The sequence below is a fragment of the Giraffa tippelskirchi genome, chromosome X (assembly GCF_054371585.1).
Source record: "Giraffa tippelskirchi isolate mGirTip1 chromosome X, T2T-mGirTip1v1.2.pri, whole genome shotgun sequence".
NCBI lineage: Eukaryota > Metazoa > Chordata > Mammalia > Artiodactyla > Giraffidae > Giraffa > Giraffa tippelskirchi.
In genome coordinates, this window is record NC_137289.1 from 50,367,144 (window position 1) to 50,386,805 (window position 19,662).

The following is a 19,662-nucleotide window of genomic DNA, read 5'->3' on the forward strand; positions in this document are numbered from 1 at the left end:
TTTTCTATCCAGCAAGAGCGTCTCTTGTGCAGTCTTGTCTCCCTATGTCTCCTAATCCAATCTACAGCTTTTCCTACCATCTATGTCATTATTGCATGTGTGTGTGAGCAGAGGGAGGAAGGGAAGGATGAATGGAGGGAGGGGAGAAATGATTTTGATGTTCCCTTTAGGGGACAAAAATGGATGGTATAATTTATTTTCCCTTCCAGTATATTTCTCACTCAAATGAGTAAATTAAAAAGTTCATTATGTATATATAATTATAAAATGAATATATAATATATATTATTTATTCATTTTATATATATATTATATATACACATACATGTTTTCTTTATAATAAATCCTTGATTGTAGGTTTTCATAAAAAGCTACATATAATATGGGATCATTTGACATTTCAAAATTCTACTTGGCCAAATCAGCCAGTACTAGAAAGGCTGACACATCCCTGCTTTCTGGCTGGCTAGCCCCTTGTTCAAAGCATCTTCATACATTATTTACCTAGAATTCCTTCCAATATCATTCATACTCCTAAATCACTGGGAATTTTGAATTCTTCAATGACAAGAGAAGAATTCTCCAAATTTCTTCTCCAATGGCTTGAACCCAGACTACTCATAATTTGTTCTGAGAAACTCAATACATTAATTCAAATACAAGCTTTAATGCACAAAAATTAAATCTATAATATCTAGTTCTTTTGGATGCTTCAAATGAACTTCATTTTTGTATCGTGTATATTGGACACTAACTGAGGTTTAGGAGGGGAAGCACTGCTGAACTGGAGAGCCAGTGAATTATTACATGCTCTCTTGAAACTTAATGGCAAGCTTTCATCCCAGAAACATAAGGGGATTCTTGAGGCCTGCAGTTACATTCCTGCCGCTCAGGGTAATCAATAAAATCTGGGGCAGGCAAGCCAGACAGGATCATTAGGGATTTGTTCCAGATTGTGAATGTTGGACAAACGGGAAGAATGAAGGTCACATCAAAAGTATGAAGATGGAGAGAGTTAGCTGGGTCATAGAAAGACAGCATGTTGTTGTCATAATCCAGAAGGACACCCAGGCGCTTCAACTGTGGAGGCACATCCACCAGCATTTCCTTGTTGTTATGTCTCACTACGAAGTTACTATTGCATCGCGAGAAGACCCATGAGGAGGCATTCTTGCCAATCCATTCATTCTTGGGAGCTGATTTGTAGGCAATGCCAACTGCATACCTGTGAGACAATGGAAAGGAGATCACATCTATTCATGATCTGAGTTATGCTAGACAACATTGGGCTTCCCTGTGGCTCAGATGGTAAAGAATCTGCCTGCAATGAAGGAGACCTGAGTTCGATCCCTGAGTTGGGAAAATCCCCTGGAGGAGGACATGGCAACCTACTCCAGTATTCTTGCCTGGAGAAGCCCGTGGACAGAGGAGCCTGGCAGGCTACAGTCCATGGGGTCGCAAAGAGTTGGACACGACTAAGCGACTAAGCACAGCACAGCACAGACATCATATAGGACATCTAAGCAATAGAATACACGTTTCTTCCGTAAATAGTCTACATTTAGATCCATAACAGTGATAGCACTAGAGCTTTAAAAAAAAGTTAGCAATTAGAGTGCTGTAATTTTCAACTCCTAGCTCAGTATATTTTCCATGATTTGATTTTTAACAAAACTGGAACATTTTTGTAAGAGTAGTTTCCATCACTTGCCTTTTAACCTTGACTTACTGGTATTAAGTTTGTACTATCAAACTGAATCTCCCAGAAAACTAACAGCAGGGGGAAAGAAAAGTTGGATCCACTCACCATGTGGAGGACCCCATGACCACCTCCCAGTAGTGGCAACCGCTGTCAATGAATATATTTCCTGCTGCCCCATAGCACCCAGTGCCACTAAACCTCTCTGGAGTATGGCTCTTCTTCAGAGAGCTTTCTTCCTTCTCCATCTGTAATCCATCATTGGAAATCTTCAACTTCTTGTGAGTCATTTTGGGATCCAGTTTAAAGGGTTGGCCTGAAAAATAAGGTAGAAAAAAAAAAGAAAATGCATGAGAAAGTATGTAAGAATTCTCTCCTGGTTCTGCAGGACCATCACTATCAGAGGAACCTCAACATAATGATCATTCTTGAGTCCGTGAAAGCTGACTGGTGTTTGGATTATATGAAAGAAGCAGGCCAGAAGCCACTGTTTTCAATAAAATAAAAATAAGCTGTCCCCCCTTCATAGACTGTCAAGTTAAAAGGGGCTCTCAAGGTCTCCTATTCTCAAATAACTTTTGTACTTTGCTTTATTTCAGTGGGTGGTTTGGGATTTGAGCAGATTTTAGGGGAAGGAGTGTTTCAGGTAAGACAAAGTGAGAGGATAGATGAGATAATTGCTGCTTGGTGGCAGAACAAAAAACCTGAGAATAACTCAACTACAGGACAAATTGTTTTGCCCTCTAATTACTAGGATGTAAATAACATATAATTATCTAATAGGTCACTTTGTTAGAGTGATTGTTGCATCATCAGTAATTAGAGAAAATATCTGTTGTGTAGGATCATTCCCAACAAAGAATTCAAAGTCATATGACAAAAGCAGTTAGTTACTAGGAGCCAACAGCTGGGTATGGCAAGAGCTGTATAATACAAAACACGTCTGACAGACACTGTTGGTCGATGTAACACCCACCCACTACTTTTTTTTATCTTACCTGCTTTTACTATAGAGGCAAGAAAAGCTAAATACTCAAGTTCCTAGCCTCCCTTGCTGCTAGGGGTGACTAAGAAGATGGAAGCAGAAGTCAGATGGGGTGGGGGAAACTTCTGGGAAAATGCCTACATTCTTGGTAAAAGGGATAGTCATTGCATGTACCAGTGTTTTCCCCCTTCTTTCTATCTTGAAAAGAAATATGTCACCTGGAGGTTGCAGTGGCCATGTTGGGACCATGTAGCAATAAGCCAACACACAAAGGGAGGAGAAGTCTTGGTCTTTTATGACATGCACCAGCCCTGAACTGCCTACCTTTGAGCTTCTTGCTATGTGAAAGAGAGAAAAAACTACTTGTTTAAGCTGCTCACAAATAATATTTGTCAAGCTAAATTAGTTGGATTTTTCTGTCAAAAAGCATTCCTAACAGGTTTGGCTTCTCTGAAGGAGAATTTTACCCGATTATTACAAACAGTACTCTTTTACTCAGTTGCACCCCAAGTATGGAGGCGGAGTGCCGAGAAAAATCTTCACTGGACTTTCCTGGTGGGCCAGTGATTAAGAATCTACCTGCCAAGGCAGGGGACATGGGTTCGATCCCTGGTCTGGGAAGATTCCACATGCCATGGGGCAACTAAGCCCGTAAGCCACAACTACTGAGCCTGCATATTGCAACTAGTGAAGCCCATGTGCCTAGAGACTGTACTCTGTAACAAGAGAAGCCACTACGATGAGAAGCCTGTGCATGGCAACTAGAGAGTAGCCCCGGATCGCCACAACTAGAGAAAGCCCACGTGCAGCAATGAAAACCCAGCACAGTCAAAAATAAATAAACAAAAAAACTTCTTCACTAACATCCTCCCAAGCCACCAGCTGTTTTCTGTATATTTCTGTGTCCACATACCTCCCAGGGGCACACACAACCCCCCTTGCCCAAAGCACAGATTCCAGCAGCAAAGCTTCTCTACTTGGTACCTCTTCCCTCTTACACTGCTGTAGGAGGTGCCAGCATCAGGCTAAGAGTACTCGCTGCTTAGAAGGGCAAAGCTGCTCTCTCCTTTTGCGATCACCACAACGTACTGTTTGTTTTGAGTCGGGTAGGTTCACTGTTCCGGCTGCCTGCTTGGTTTATGGCTTTAACAATGAAGATGTAGCGTGTTCCACTCTGCAGTCCGTGGACTGTGTAATGGTTCTGTTTGATGTTGGGCACGATCATCCAGCTATCCACAGAATTATACAGGCCTGTAATGTGGGGAAAGCAAGGACGTTTATGTAATAAAAGCAGGATGAGAAGCACACTGAGTATTCATAATAAGTCCCCCAAAGCAAATTTCATTTTGTTTTGAGTCATGGAAGACATAGGGAGATGAATCCCGTCTGCTTCTTTTCTCCCACGGAGCTAAGCTTGTGCCAGGCTCCTTGCCTCTGGTAATTGAATGTAACCACTAGTGAAAGGTTACTTCAATTTTCTGCCAAAGAATACATGGAAAACTTCTACACAAAATCACAGAATTGTGTCTTTCATAGCATCTCTAGATCTTTACCCCAAAGGTTCAATCCTCTGAGATCTGAGTCTGACCCTCGAATGGGTAGAGCAGAACAGAGTAACAAGGAATCTCAGAGCCAAAAGGTCAACTAGACACTGTATTTTCCTCATTTTACAAATAGGAAACTAAGAGAGAAGGAAAGTGACTTGCCCAAGGCCACAGAGAGCTGAGAGTGGTGCTGAGAGTAGAACCCTGGTCTCTTTAACCTAGTCCAGTGTTGTCTCCACTACATTGCTCCACAATTAATGGAGCAAACAATGTTCCTTTGTCACTGCAAGGTAGCAAAGCTTTCAAGGATTATGATTCAGCTCTCCCACACCATCCTCACCCTTGCTTCCAATCTTGGTGGGCTCTAAGGTGTCATAGGGAAGCCAGGGAGATGACATGATAGTCAAAGTGAAATAGCATCTCCTTACTTGACACTACTTGTTTTACCCCTCCCTGTTTCTGATTCCAGTACTCATTTGAGGTTGGGCAGTGCAGGAACACATTTGTTGTCTGGAACCTTCTACCCTCCCAAGTAGGGAAAGGGACTAGAGATCTAGGTTTCTGCTTTTGAAACTCTTTAGACCATAAACATTGACTTAAACAGAGAAAATATATACATAATTAAAAACATGTATTTGGCTAAGTTTTGATAAAAGAGGGATCGACATTCCAGTCTGTGAATTTAGACTTATCTCTTCTGTTATCTGTTTTTCACTTTACCACTTTTTAACCATAATTCTACCAGAGGATGGAAAAGAAAGGGCAGGGAAAATGACTGGTGGATTTAGTTATTTCTATGCAGCTTTAGTAAAGATTAAAAATGAAATAATAATAACTGATTTGAAAAAGATATGATCAGGAAGGTTTTGTAGTTAATTTTGGGCGAGGTAGAAGTCCAAATTAAAACTAGAAAAAGAAGCATAATGGAGTGCAAACAGATATGCTATAGAAAGAAGAATAATTGGTGGCAATGTTCACTGATTTTCATGAAATGACAATAAGGATGGGGGCCAGAAAAAAATGTTGGAGGACTTGACTGCCAATGTATCAATGCACAGTATGAGTCATAAACTGCATATTAAATTTTAACAGTAGGAGGGAAATATATGACCTTTCAGGAATACTTCTAACAATACAAGACAAACAATCAAAAGAGAAAACGAACTTCACAATGAAGTATTATGCAGCTATGAAAAAAAGTAGGTGGAAGATTTCTATGAACTGATAATGGAGTGATTTCCAAGATATACTGCTAATTTTAAAAAGAAAATTACAAAAGAGTATAAGTAGTATGCTACTTTTTTCATGCAAGAAAGAAAGGCAAATTAGAAAACCTACATATATTTGCTTAGATTTACAAAGCAATAATAACAACAGGAAATAAAAACCAGAAAATAATGAAGCTGGTTACGTACAAGGGATGGGGGTAGGGGAAGAGGATTAAAAGAATACAAGAGAGAATGACACTTCTCTGAGTATACCTTTGTTTTTTTCATACCTTTCCCTTTCAGAAATGTTGTTTTAGAAATTTAAAAAATTTAAATGACACCAATATGAATGGTAAGAGTGGGGTCTAAAACTGAAAGCAAACAAACCAAATGAAGCCACCTGCATTTCAAATGTCAACAATCACAGAAAAGGGCAAGATGAGAACTGTCAATAGATGCTCCAGTATTGTTTGTTTTTATAGTGGTGTGGGCAACGCCATTCTGAAACTATTTCAGATATGCTATGGGATTGAGCAAATGAGTATATGTGTTGATGCTGTTGGGAGCCAGGGTTCTCACTGTGGAAGTAGGAACATCCAAGTATGAAATGGGAGGTGGCAAGAAAGAACCTGTGGGGATGGGCTGGAGATATTGGTATGAACTCATTATTTCTAAAATATGTATGTGTGTGTGCATACATGTGCACACATATGTTAAGTACATGGGTACATATATTATGTGTACATGGGTGTATTGTGTGTGTATTTTTCTAGTACCCAGGTCTTGGTCTCTAATAACATCCTGCCACGAAAAAGGACCAGAGTTCCTTGGAAAAATGGCTGATTTCAAGGCTGGAGCAGGATATGGTCTAAAATGAGCCAATAACCTTTTGTTATGTTGCAAAGTAAGGAAGTGCTCGAGAAAATGATGGGAGAATATAAGGACTCAGGAGTCAGCTTAAAAGGCTCCAACTGGCTAAATTTGGGCGATCTGAGCACCAAAATAAGTAAGAGCAGTAAAGAATTATAAACAAATGAAAAAAGAGAACTCATGAGTCCATACTGAGAAGTAAAAATATAAACAAATGAAGGATGAGACTTTTGCTTACAGTAAAATGCAGAGTGGCAACTTGTAAATGTGGGATGGGATGCTCACTTGGAAAAATCATTATTTTTCCATCATCAGAGTAAAGTTTGGATCAGGTGAGAATTATTGATTGATGCTAAAAGAGGGATGGAAGTAGGATGGATTTGATGAGGAAGCAGGATATTTTCATGGCCTTAAAGTATCACCGCACAGATTGATTATTAGTTGCAAAAGGAAAAATAGTAACTATGCAGAGAAGAAATCAAATAACACCTTTGATCAGGTGATCAAAATCAGCATCACCAATGAAGGGCATGTACACATTGTGTGTCTCCTGATGTGATGTCCTAAGGAGAACACATCACTTACGTGATGGAAGCCAAAAATGCATAATCTGAATATAATCATGAGGAAACATCAGACAAACTCAAGGAACAGCATAATAAACAAACAAAAGGGCACTTTAAAAAAGAATAACAATGTCATTAACGACAAAGAAAGGCTGAGGAAATGTTCCAAATTAAAGGATGCTACAAATATGACAATTAAGTCCAGTACCTGATTCTAGACTGTATAGGACAATATTGGGTTCTATATGTCATAAAATATATTATTGGGTCAATGGTCAAGACTGGAATATGAATGGTGGATTAGTTAAAAGCACTGCATCAATGTCATATCTGTTAAAGTTAATAACTGTACTGTGGATACATAAGAGAATTTCTTTGTTCTTAGGAAACACATACTGAAGAATTTAGGAGTGAAAAGCCATGATGTATGCAATTTACTCTTAAATGGTTCAGAAAAAAACATAGTAATAGAGAATGTTAGCAAATGATAAAGGAAATGGGATAAAATACTAACAATAGGTGAATCTGGGTGAAGAGTATATGGGTGTTGTTTGCGCTAGTCTTGCACACTTTTCAGTAATTTTGAAATCATTTCTACATTTTAAAAAGGTAAATATATGATCCTCTGGGTATCACTGAGACTTAGTGAGATGGGGTTGATCACTTACTTATGGTAATGGAAGTATACACTTTGTTCAAAAGGAAAAGACCACAACATGGAAATCCATGAACCTGAGTGTAAATGGGCATAGAGAGCATTTGCATGAGAACAAGACTGAGGGGAAATAGAAGTTAATCTTTGTGACAGTATGTTACAGACCTCCTGACAGCCAGAAGTTATAGCCAGTTCTTTCATAATACAAAATGCAAAATTGAAACAGAGGAAAGAAATACAATAATGGGGAAGACCATTATCCAAACATCTATTGGAATTGTCATTCAGCCAACAGCATCATCTGAAACACTATTGGCCTATGACCATTTCAGATCTTACATAAAGTGGGAAGAAAGTTCAAAATAAAGGAGAAAAGCTGAAAAAAATAAAGAGAACTATTTCTCCAGACAAAATTCTAACCAACACGGAAGAAATTTCTGGTTAAAGAAAATGTGGAGTTTGACTATTTTAAGATTCTTCATATAAGTGGTATCATGTAGTATTTGTCCTTCTGTGTCTGGCTTATTTCACTTAGCACAATGCCCTCCAGGTTCATCCATGGTATTGCATGTGGCAGGATTTCCTTCTTTTTAAAGGCTTAATGATATTCCATTTTATGTATATACCACATTTTCTTTATCCATTCATCTGTTGATGGACAACTTTTTATATGTCAATCACACCTCAATAAAGTGGTTTTTAAAGGAGAAAATGTAGGAAAACCTCAAGGGAAAGTAGCTCTCACAAACAGAGTTCAGTCAACAGTGGCAGGCTAGACCAGTATGTAGGACTGGAATCTTCATGAATATTTATTCTGAGCAAAATGCTTTCAACTTATCTGCTCATTGCCATCCAAAATTTTGCTTCAGGGTTCTGCCTTTGTCCCTGTCCTATTCCACTTTTCTATCAATGATCGAAGGAGGAAGACATAGAAGGCAGGCTGGGAGGGAAGGTAAATATATTGGGAGGCAGAAACTACAAAGAAAAAAAAATTAGCTGGCTGGGTAAGGAGTCAGAACTAACCAGATAAAAATGTCCCTAGGAATAAATTCAAGATGTATTTCAGTTTAAACACTCAATTGTATAGGAATGGGATTTGGAGTGCCTGGGGATTTCAGCTTACTATATGTCCAGTCAACACAATAGTCAATGTGGCTGCTAGAAGAAAGGTATGGGGTAAGGGGATATCAGCTAATACACAAAAGCAATAATTCAGCTATCCTCCGTGGACTAGGACTAATTGGTAACTAGTTTAATTCAAGGGGCATTAAGCTTGAAGTCTGAAAGGCTTGGGTTCAAATCATGATTCCCTCAGTTTGTAGCTCTGTGACCTTGGACAACTCATTCAACTTGAGCCTCAATTTCTATGTCTATAAAATAATTAATACCATCTATTTCATAAGGCTAAGGAAGAAGTCATGAGGACCAAATGAGATAACATATATGGGAGTGTCTGTAAATGGAAACACATATATATGTAAATTACTATTATTATTATTCACAGGAGGAAGTATTGGGCCTTTTATAAGGAAGCACTGACAATTATTTATAGCTGCACAACAACTGAATGGGCTATTTTGCTAGAATTCAGCTATCCATTACTGGAAATGTTTGAGCAGAGACAGAACAACCATCTACAAGGTATCTGGTAGAACGGAAGATTTGACTAGATGACTTCTCAGGTCCCTTCCAATTCTAAAATGTTATGATCCTATCACTATTAAGAATTATCTTTTAAGCTTTTCTTTACAAAGGACTATCTATCCTTGAAAATAGAGGTAACAGCTTTTTGATCTTTGTCACTTCTTGGACTTATTCTCAACTCCCAGGAGACCACTGCTCTCCCCATATCACGAAAGAAAAGCACAGTTACTGGCTTTAAGACTTTCCAGAGCAGGAGAGGCCACTGTAAACGTGTGTGTTGGGGAGGCCTTAGCATTTTGCAGCTTCACAACCTAAACAAACACCCAGGAACGCAGCTACCAGGGCCAAGTGGCTTAGGTTGGAGCTGCACGAGGCAAGTGTTTTTTTTAGAGTTGGACCCCAAATGTCCTCTCACCTCCCCACCCCACCATGTGGCCCTAAACTGTCACAAGATGGGAAAAGGAAGCCTTTCAGGAGGGTTTCATCGGAAAAACTCCTCTCACACAGGTCTGTGAAGTCAGACACAGAAGCACAAACACAAGATAAAAAGAAAATACTAATTTGCAGCTATGCAGATGCAACCTTAGCATGCAAGTTGGTTCCAATCTTGAATTCAGCTTTAATTTTGCTTTCATTTCCATTTTCTCCAGCAGGTTGAGGGGAACTTGCAGCTTGAGTTAAGGTCCTATGTCTTGTTCCAATTCATCAGAAGGTAAAACCATAACATGTGAGCTAAATGACTCCTTTCAGAACATCTTTCATTTGGTGGCTCGCTGATGCACTTTTATATTTGGTATAATTTTTGGAGGAAAGGGAGAAGGGATAGAGGGAAGAGTGACAGAGGCAGGAGGCTTGTCACTTATTCACTGATACAAATGGGTACAGTAAAGGAAGTGGTAGTCTTTGAATGTAATGTTTTTTACCATGATAATGAAGTGGAAGAAGAGTCAAGAAGAGAGATGTTCACACACATAGAATCAGCAATGATTGTGACTTAACTACTCAGGAACGAATTCTGAGCTGTGTTCTGATTTCAGAGAGTGGAGTGACATGGATTAACTCAAGAAAGGCTAAGGATTACATAAACAAATGGGAGTGGCCCCAGTGACTGCCCAGCAAGGAAATACACAACTTGCTTGTCACCCATTGGTAAGGTCTTTGCAATGCGCTGGGGGAGCTTGCACTGTCTACACAACACTATACTAAACAACCTAACATGTCTTACAAACACTTGCCTCGTGGCGCCCCGGCCAATCTTGAGCAGCTTACTGCTTCCTTACATTTCCTTATCTCTGGCCACAGGCCCCAACTACACCATGACTTACTGATGAAGTTAGCCTGGCCAGTGAATATGGTGTACTGAAGCTCATAGGAGCTGATGCTGAACTCATCATCCGAGATCCAGTGGACCGTAATGGTGTCATGGGAGGCAGTACAGAGTTCCTCTCGGATAGATGGTGGGTTGGGGGCTGTAACGAAAGGTGGAAAAGAAAGTAAGGAAAACATATTCTCTGTTCTGGCATTTTATAATTGTTACTCTTGCTAACCAACCCAACATCTCCTGGAAAGGAGGTTTTCTTAAAAAGAAGCTTTAGACTGCATGTACCACACAACCTGAAGTCAAGTGCTGAGACCTCAAGTTCCCCTAACCACTTTTGCTTCAATGATATAGGGATTTTAGGCAAAGATCTAAGCCTAAGTTACTCAGTAGACCCATTGTCTACTCGGCCTGCACTAACACATACGTAGCTATTAGAGCAACATAGTCATGTGTTTCCTTATTATATAGCCTTCAATCTATTTTCTTTTTATTTCAAAATAAGTTGTATTATATATATATTTTGGCAGTATTAATAGGGATTAGTTGTGCAAATTAATATGAGTTTCCTCATCTGTAAAATGAGTATGATAATTACCTCCCAGATTCCTTTTAAGGATCATGATGTAAAATTAATATATAGTGTCTGGCTTAAAGGAGATGCTCCATCAATGACACCTATTTTAATGTAGTAACAAAGATAACTACAAACACAAAGCTATTGAGTGTGTATATTCTTCTCATGAAATGATCATTCAAACTTCCTGAAGGCAGTCAGTATTTTTTTTTTTTTTGGCAGTCAGTATTTTTAACAGACAGGTTGTTGCCCTCATTTTCTAAAATTCTCTCTGCAAGTCAGATATTTCTTACATTTTTCTTCCTATTCTGCCAATTCCCAAATTTCCTTACAAGCATTTGGGTGGTACCTGTACCACCTGTACCCATGTGAGAAATTCTCTAATATTCTTTAATTACTACCCGAGTTCTACCCCTATAACAGGCAACATTATATTACTGACAGGCTCGTAAGGAGAAAACCATCAGCAACTTTTTGTTTTTTACCTTTAAGTAGGGATGGTATGTATACCCATTCTGTCCTTGGAAATATCTGACAAATCATTTCTATTTTCTGTTACATGAATTAAAATACATTCTATATAAAAAGATATATGTATCATTTTAAAGATTATAAAGGCATTTTTATAATATTGTCCTTTTCAGATTATTTTAAAGTAAAAGCCTACCAAAATAAAAGGACTAAAATGGAAAGGAAAACACAGTATTTTCACACCTGTTAAATAATCTAGCCCCTCCAGCAGTTTCTTTTCTCTGGAAAAATCTAAAGCAAAGTTTTCAAAGGCATCATTAAAATTGATGTCTGGAATCAGAACTTGAGAAGATGCAGTTGCCATAGCGACCCTGAAAGAGAGAAAAGTGCATCAATATACATCAAAATAGATTTGCAACTTTTATCCAATGTTTGATTTCTGGTTTAACAAGGTGAAGATAGGACTGGTAGGACTTGATTAAAATGAAAAATATCATATCTGTCCTTTCCCAATGGAAACCATTTAAATTTTAATCATCAGGAACCAATTAAGGGTTATACCATATTTATTCACATATGTTCACTCCTCAAACACACTCCCCCATCCTGTCTTAATTTGGAGAAGTAAATACAGGATTTTTTTCCCTCTGCATCATTTTCCATCTGGCAGGCAGCATCAAAACTAGACCTCTGAAAGCTTGGTGACAGCAGTTTGAGAGATTTTTTCTCCTCTTCTATTTTTTTTAATGTTAATCAACAAGCCAGCATGCTAGGGCTTGGTTAAAATCTTCCCCTAAATATTACACTTTGATCTTTTATAACATTTACATTTAATTTTATTGCTCTCTAGTTATATAATGCTATGCTAGTTTTATCTCCCTAACTAATTGTAAGAGTCTCAAAAGCAGGATCCATATTTTGTACCATGGTCCCTAACACAGTGTTGGACACAATAGTGAATAAATAATTGTTGAATGACTAACAACAACACCACAAATGGTAACTTTTATTGAGCATTTAGTATGTATAAGACACCATGCATGCACTTTACACACATTATCTGAGTTACTCCTTACCATAACCCTGTATAGCAAATGTTATTTCCATTTTGCAAATGAGACATAGTAAGGTTAAGGAACTTGCTCAAGGTCACACAAGGGTCAGAAAAAAAGAAATATAACCGAACTCATGTTCATTGGATTCTAAACTCTATACCCTTAACCATGTAGACAATTACCTTTTTAAAAAAATTAAGGTATATTTTTACATACCTCAGCAATTCTCAAAAATTATTCCACATCAGAATTCTCTCTGAGCTTTGATTGAAACATACATGTTTAGGCTCTGTGCCTGACCTGAATCAGAGCCAATGAGAATCCTTGAGCATGCAAATAACAGTATAGAAAGAAACATTAACTTGGCAACAATATGCACCTTAGAGTGAAGAGAAGAGGTACTGAATGTAGGAAGACCAGAGAGGAAATTTGTATGGTGAACTAGTTTATAAGGGGATGAGGAGTTAAACAAATACATCTCCTCATGCATGGATACCCTGTCACACATCTACGACAATAGCTTTTGGCTGTCTCTGAAAATAGAGATATTGCAGGAATAAATTTCAGGCCAGGATAAACAAGTGAAAGACTAATATAATGAGAGCCCCTAAAGCATTTTAGGCAGAGGAGTGATGAGTGCAAATTTATATTTCAAGAACAATACTCCAGCTGCAGTGGATGGACTAGAGGCGGTCAAAACTAGAGGCAGATCAGGTTTTTCAGGTGTCTGGGAATGAGCAGAAAGTAAAGTGGTGACAGGAGAAGTATAGACAAATAAAACAGAAAGTTAATTCATAAACATGAAAATGAATAGCCAACAAATATATTTAAAATCTCAACTACATGAGAAATCAAAGAAATGTAAAGTAAAATGAGATAGCATTTATGATTATAAATAAAGGCATTGTAGCAGCTTTTTATGTCTCTATTAAATAAGCCTACATATTTTTATTAGGACTGAAAATGACTCAGATTTTGGAGGCCAAATTTAGCATTCAGTTCAGTTCAGTTGCTGAGTCGTGTCCGACTCTTTGTGACCCCATGAATCGCAGCATGCCAGGCCTCCCTGTCCATCACCAACTCTCGGAGTTTACCCAAACCCATGTCCATTGAGTTCGTGATGCCATCCAACCATCTCATCCTCTGTCATCCCCTTCTCCTCCTGCCCCCAATCCTTCCCAGCATTAGGGTCTTTTCCATGAGGTGGCCAAAGTATTGGAGTTTCAGCTTCAACATCAGTCCTTCCAATGAACACCCAGGACTGATCTCCTTTAGGATGGACTGGTTGGATCTCCTTGCAGTCCAAGGGACTCTCAAGAGTCTTCTCCAACACCACAGTTCAAAAGCATCAATTCTTCGGCGCTCAGCTTTATTCACTGTCCAACTCTCACATCCATACATGACCACTGGAAGAACCATAGCCTTGACTAGATGGACCTTTGTTGGCAAAGTAATGTCTCTGCTTTTAAATAAGCTATCTAGGTTGGTCATAACCTTCCTTCCAAGGAGTAAGCGTCTTTTAATTTCATGGCTGCAATCACCATCAGCAGTGATTTTGGAGCCCAAAAATATTACATGTGAAAGTAGGTTCAAATGTAAATATTCTTTGATATTACAGTTCTAGTTCATAAAAATTTTTTAGTCTATGATTTTGGTTTTAATTCTTAAGCCTTATGATCACATAATTTACAAAATTTGTGCTGCCGGTATATCTCCTCTACTTTAATCCTTCTGAGTTGGCTAAAGCACCATTACTAATCACACATATACAGTAGTTCTACAGTTGTATGCTGTTTTTGGATAGCTGTTTAAAAGACAATCCTGAATTATAACTTGGTCTGACTTAGTAAAGCAAAGTTTGCTACTGTATCTTGTCATGCTGAATTTTAAAAACATTTGACCTTATAGATTAGCTATAAAAATGGATAATCTATAAACATCTTAAATATTCTTTAGTTAGTGTTATACATAAACCACACTAAAATGCCTTTCATTAACTAAAGGGCAACATTTTAGATACAGAGAATTTTAATTAAATTGGCATGTGCTGTGCTTAGTCGCTCAGTCGTGTCCAACTCTTTGCAACCTCATAAACTGTAGCCCACCAGGCTTCTCTGTTCATGGGATTCTCCAGGCAAGAGTACTGGAGAGGTTTGTCATGCCCTCCTCCAGGGGATCTTCCTAGCCCAGGGATAGAACCCAGGTCTCCCACATTGCAGGCAGATTCTTTACTGTCTGAGCCACCAGGGAAGCCCAAGAATACTGGAGTGGGTAGCCTATACCTTCTCAGGGGAATCTTCCTGACCCAGGAATCAACCTGGGGTTTCCTGCATTGCAGGAAGATTCTTAACCAACTGAGCTGTCAGTCATTAGTAAGGGAGAAGGAATACCTCTCTCAGTTAAAATTTCATTTTAACTGAAGTCCTGGTTCTTAATACATAACAATGAGTAATTGTGGGGAAGAATTTCAGACCCTGTGAGAGAGACCAGTGAGAAAGATATTTAGGTTATGTAGATTATTCTCAAGCCATACCAGAGTTAGCTATCTATTCCACCTACCACAGAGGCTATACTTGAGCCCATGAAAAGAAGATTTAGATATAGAGAGCTAGGAATCATCAACAGCTAGATGGCAACCAAAACCCTAGGAACTACAAGTCTGCAACAGGGAGAATATGCAATAAGAAAAGAAAACAGCTTAAGACAGAAGCACAAAGAACAACAGCATTAAGGGGATAGGTCAAGGAAGAGTTGCTCACAAAGGCAAATGAAACCAGATATGTAGGGGGAAAACCAGGAGTGTTCTGAAGCTAAGGGCAGAGAAATTTCAAGTAAAAATGGTCAGAAGGGACAAATGCTAAGAGACCAAGCAAGATGAAACAGTAAGATAAAACAAAGAAATATCTAGTATAATTTAGCAACAAGTTATTCATCACGTGACCCTGAAAAGAACACTTTCAATAGTGTGGTAGTGGCAGAAGACATTTCAGGGAGTTGAAGAGTGAGTGGGCATGATTACATACAGTGGTCTAAATATATGTTTTATCTCTGCTTTCATGAAATTCCACTTAAATGACAGTCAAAAAAAAACATTGTGAACCCACAAAGACAAAGGGAATGGAAAAAGAGATGCAAGTTAAATATTGTCAACAAATGTTTGGGAACTAGAAAGGGAAGGGATGAGTGGTAACCAACCACAGAGCAGAGTAAGCTGGATCAAGAAGGCAACAAGATGAAGCTGATTTAACATCACAGACAGTTGAAGGTTTGCATGAGAAACAGCTACACTGCCAGATCCACTCACCCAGAGTTGAGTGTATGCCTCTGTCATCCTGATGCCAAAACTAAAAGCAGTCTTAAAACCCTTTCCCTGCTTGGCTCCTGGAATAGTGGCAACCAGACTTGTACCCTTAACTGCTCCCCTCACTCCCAGAAGCAGGAGATTGGTGGGTTCCTTCCAGGGCTAACTAAGCCACGAGACAACACCTACAGAATTAACACATATGGGGTCCACTCAATAAAAATCTAACATCCCGCCTTAAAATCCCATAGCAAAGCTCACCAAGCAACAAAATGTTCTCACTCTCTTAGATATTCCAATCACCTTTTAGTGCTTAAATTCAAAAAGGCAGCGAGAAGCTCCCCAAACATTTAGGGAAAGACAGAAACTAACAGAGAAATGGAACATGGAGGAAACCAAGACAATGCAGTTTAGAAGAAGACATTTTTAATGATCATTAATATCATCAGAAAGATAAATACCGTAAGTCCCCTACATACAAAACCTTCAAGTTGCAAACTTTCAAAGATGTGAATATAAGTTCCATCAGCGTCAGGTGTGAGTGAAACTGTAGCTTGCCCTCCATCTCTATTGCTGACAGTCCTTCAACTCTACCATCTCCCACCCCTTCTCCCTCCTTCAGTCAGTAACTCTTCTTGCCTCTTCACTTGATGCCAGCCCCTGTATGCCAGCTGTTGTACTGTTCTACTGTACTTCTCAAGGTATTGTACTGTAAGATTAAAAATGCTTTATTTTTTGTTTGTCTCTATGTATTATTTATGTGGAAAGTATCATAAACCTACTACAGTACAGTACTGTGTAGCCAATTGTGTTAGTTGGGTACCTAGGGTAACTTTGCTGGATGTACAATTTGGACTTATGAACATGCTCTCAGATTGGAACTCATTCGTATGTAGGGGACTTACTGAAGTTTGTATACATAAAGCAAGGACAGAATGCTAAAAAAGAAGCAAGGATCAAGAAAGAGCTCTTATTAATAAAAATATGAATCCTTAAATTAAAATTGTAATAGAAGGACTGAATGAAAAAATAAGGAAACATCTTAGACCTAGAAGATAAAGTCATGGAAAGTAGTGAAAAGGAAAAGTTAAAATTTTACCTAACCTCCTGCTCATTCTGCCTCTGTAACTCAGCTTGCTCCTTGCAAAGTCTGGATCACTTGGGTCATGTAGTTTCAGAAAGTGGGGACTTACAATACTAGAACTTATCTCGCTCACCCTTGTCCTGCTCTTTGCAATTGCTCAGCCCCTGAAAACCTGCTTAATCATGCCTATCTGTGTAAAGGTCAGACATCCCCCTCCTCATCTTGACTCCTGTTCCCACACACACGAAACGCCTTAGTTTAAACCAGCCTATTAGCAGCTAGTATTGCCCTCTATAGTCTGTTTATAAAAACTCTGGAACCCCTTTGTTCGGGGCTCAGAGCTTAGAGTGTTAACTCCTCTGGGCCCGCCGGCGTAATAAACCTGAGTTCTCCAACTCTTCTAGTGTGGTGTTTGGTTTCTCGATTACTGGTCTCTGCAACATTTCTGGAGGCCCCAGTGAGATTCCAACCACGCCAGCCCCTTGAGCTGCCAGACTGGTGGCTTGGCCGGGCTGGAATGAAGGAACCCCGAGATGAACGAGGAGGCACACCACCTAACGGTATTTTGGGTTCTCTTTTGGACTGGCATTCTGACTCTCCAGACGGCCAAGCCCCGACTGGACTCGTTGGAGGGACAGCCCAACTCACCAGGAATGGCCACAGGATCAGGTAAGGCCCTGGGGCCAGTCCCCAGGCAGGTCCTACCCCAACAGGTAGAAGAGGAGACTGATCACCTCCTTGGAGCTTCCAGGAAGGGAGCATCAGATAGGGAGAACTGGGGACTCAGGAGAAGGGAGGCACTGTGACTGACAACCTCCTTGGAGCTCCCAGGAAGGGAGCAACCGTTAAGGAAACCTGGGGACTCAGAAGGGAGGCACTGTGATAGCCTCTGAATGACTGTGAGTGTGTGATTGCTGACTGAACAGAGTGAGAGAAATTTTTCTTTTTGGAAACTGCAAAACCAATTATTTTTGCATATGTATTAAAAACAACTAGCTTGTTAAAAGGCCTAGGAAAAAACTTGCAGTTAACACTTTCCATGTCCTTGAAATACACAGCCCACTCACTTTGCTTGAGATCTCAGCCTTGGGCAAATTAGAACTTCAAGCAAAGGAAAAAGGGGTCAAAGAGATATTTTAAATCTCAAACAGAAAACTATAAGATCTCTGTCAGTCTGTCTGTCTGGATTTATGTATGTCTCAGTATATGTCTTTTGTTTTTTTTTTTCTGATAATATTGTTGAAGTGGTGAGTTCTACTTTAACTGGCCTAAAGAAAAGTAAGTGCTTACAAACCAAACAATTCCAAATACAAGAAAAATTAACCTAAATAAATTTCAGATTCATGTAAACTGGGAAATATTCAATATTAAATATCTAGTATTAATGTCTGTTTGCTAATCTAATAAGGAAGATGTATGTTTTTAATAAAGAAGATATAAAAATAAAATTACATTTTATAAAGGAAAAAGAAAGTAGGTCTGACTTATAGGTGGCTGTTACAGAAAGTGATTAAAAAGTTTGTGGAAAGTGGACCCTGAAAAAAAGTTCTGTGCATGGTTAGGACTGACTAAGTTTAAAATAAATTTAATTAAGTTTACCTAAATGAGTTTAAAGTAAGCTGGTGCAAAAACTTGAATTTGGCCTTTCTCTCGGATAAGAGGACATACTTTCTTCAGATGGTGAACTGCTTTTAATAATAGATTTATGTTTCTTTACCTCTTAATTGATCTGTTTTACATTTACCTTTGAAATCATTTGTTAACTTTGGCTAAGTGAATAACTATTATTTCACAGTAACTTATATGATCCTACCTGACTGAGTGTTATAAAGCCTTTTGACATTTATTGACAAAACTTCCTAAATAACTTGACTTCTAGCTAACTTTGGGATGCTTCAGAGGGCCCCTGAGACATCCCAAAGAGCTATTAAGCTACCCTGGTTCACTGGACATGTTAAATTATATGGGAAGTACTTTAAAGGGGTGGTAAATCTTTTCAGGTTATACTGTATGGTTGATGTTACTAATATCAGTATCCTAAAATTGTGTAAAATTCATATAGATCTGATATGCCCTGATAAAATATGGTCAATTATAATTCTAGTTATCATATTAAAGTGTTACATTTCACAACAATGACCAGGTTTCTTGGTCAACTGCAATTGGTCAGATTTTAAACATGCCTTCTATGGTTTTACTCTCATGCCTTTAGAAGAATACTGCTAGTTCTTCAAAATTTATGGAAGACTTTCTAACATTAAGCAGATAAACAAATTTTGTTATTAACAGTAAGCTGGTACCAGACTGGAATTTAGTCTTCTCTGTTTAGAGAACAAAGTTTTCTTAGAATGCAGCTTTCAATAACAGATTATGATTGTCTTTGCCTTTAAGTGATTTATATTTGTTTTTAAAATCTTTTTGTTACTTTGTTGAAGTAAAGAAACATTATTTACGATTATGGTACATGTAGACAAAGTTCATTCTGCTTCTACAAAAAAATAACCCCTCACGGTTAGACTTTTGCTATCTTGATGTCCTTAAAACATGGCAATAGTCTGCTCCTAAATCAGGAAATTAAAAATGGATAAACAACAGCTAAAAATCCAAGAACCAGAGCTATGGGAACTCCAAGATGGCCACTTGGCTTTTCCCGGCTCCCTGACAGACCTCATTTTTATCTGATGG

The 19,662-nt window shown here is 38.7% G+C and overlaps 1 protein-coding gene across 5 annotated transcripts in view; it reads right to left on the minus strand.

Moving 5' to 3' along the window:
* Positions 1-650: 650 nt before the first annotated feature.
* The window catches only part of MID2 (midline 2), a 101,067-nt gene continuing 82,055 nt past the window's right edge, over positions 651-19,662 (minus strand). For 3 of the 5 annotated variants that reach the window (XM_081565880.1, XM_081565882.1, XM_081565881.1), the window contains exons 6-10: positions 11,781-11,908; positions 10,407-10,640; positions 3,774-3,935; positions 1,808-2,015; positions 651-1,225 (exon numbers count right to left, since the gene is read on the minus strand). In XM_081565880.1, coding sequence (XP_081422006.1) covers positions 823-1,225; positions 1,808-2,015; positions 3,774-3,935; positions 10,407-10,640; positions 11,781-11,908 — 1,135 coding nt within the window. In that variant the 3' untranslated portion in view covers positions 651-822. The remainder of the gene's footprint in view (positions 1,226-1,807; positions 2,016-3,773; positions 3,936-10,406; positions 10,641-11,780; positions 11,909-19,662) is intronic. The other 2 variants (XM_081565883.1, XM_081565884.1) reach the window with 1 other exon arrangement.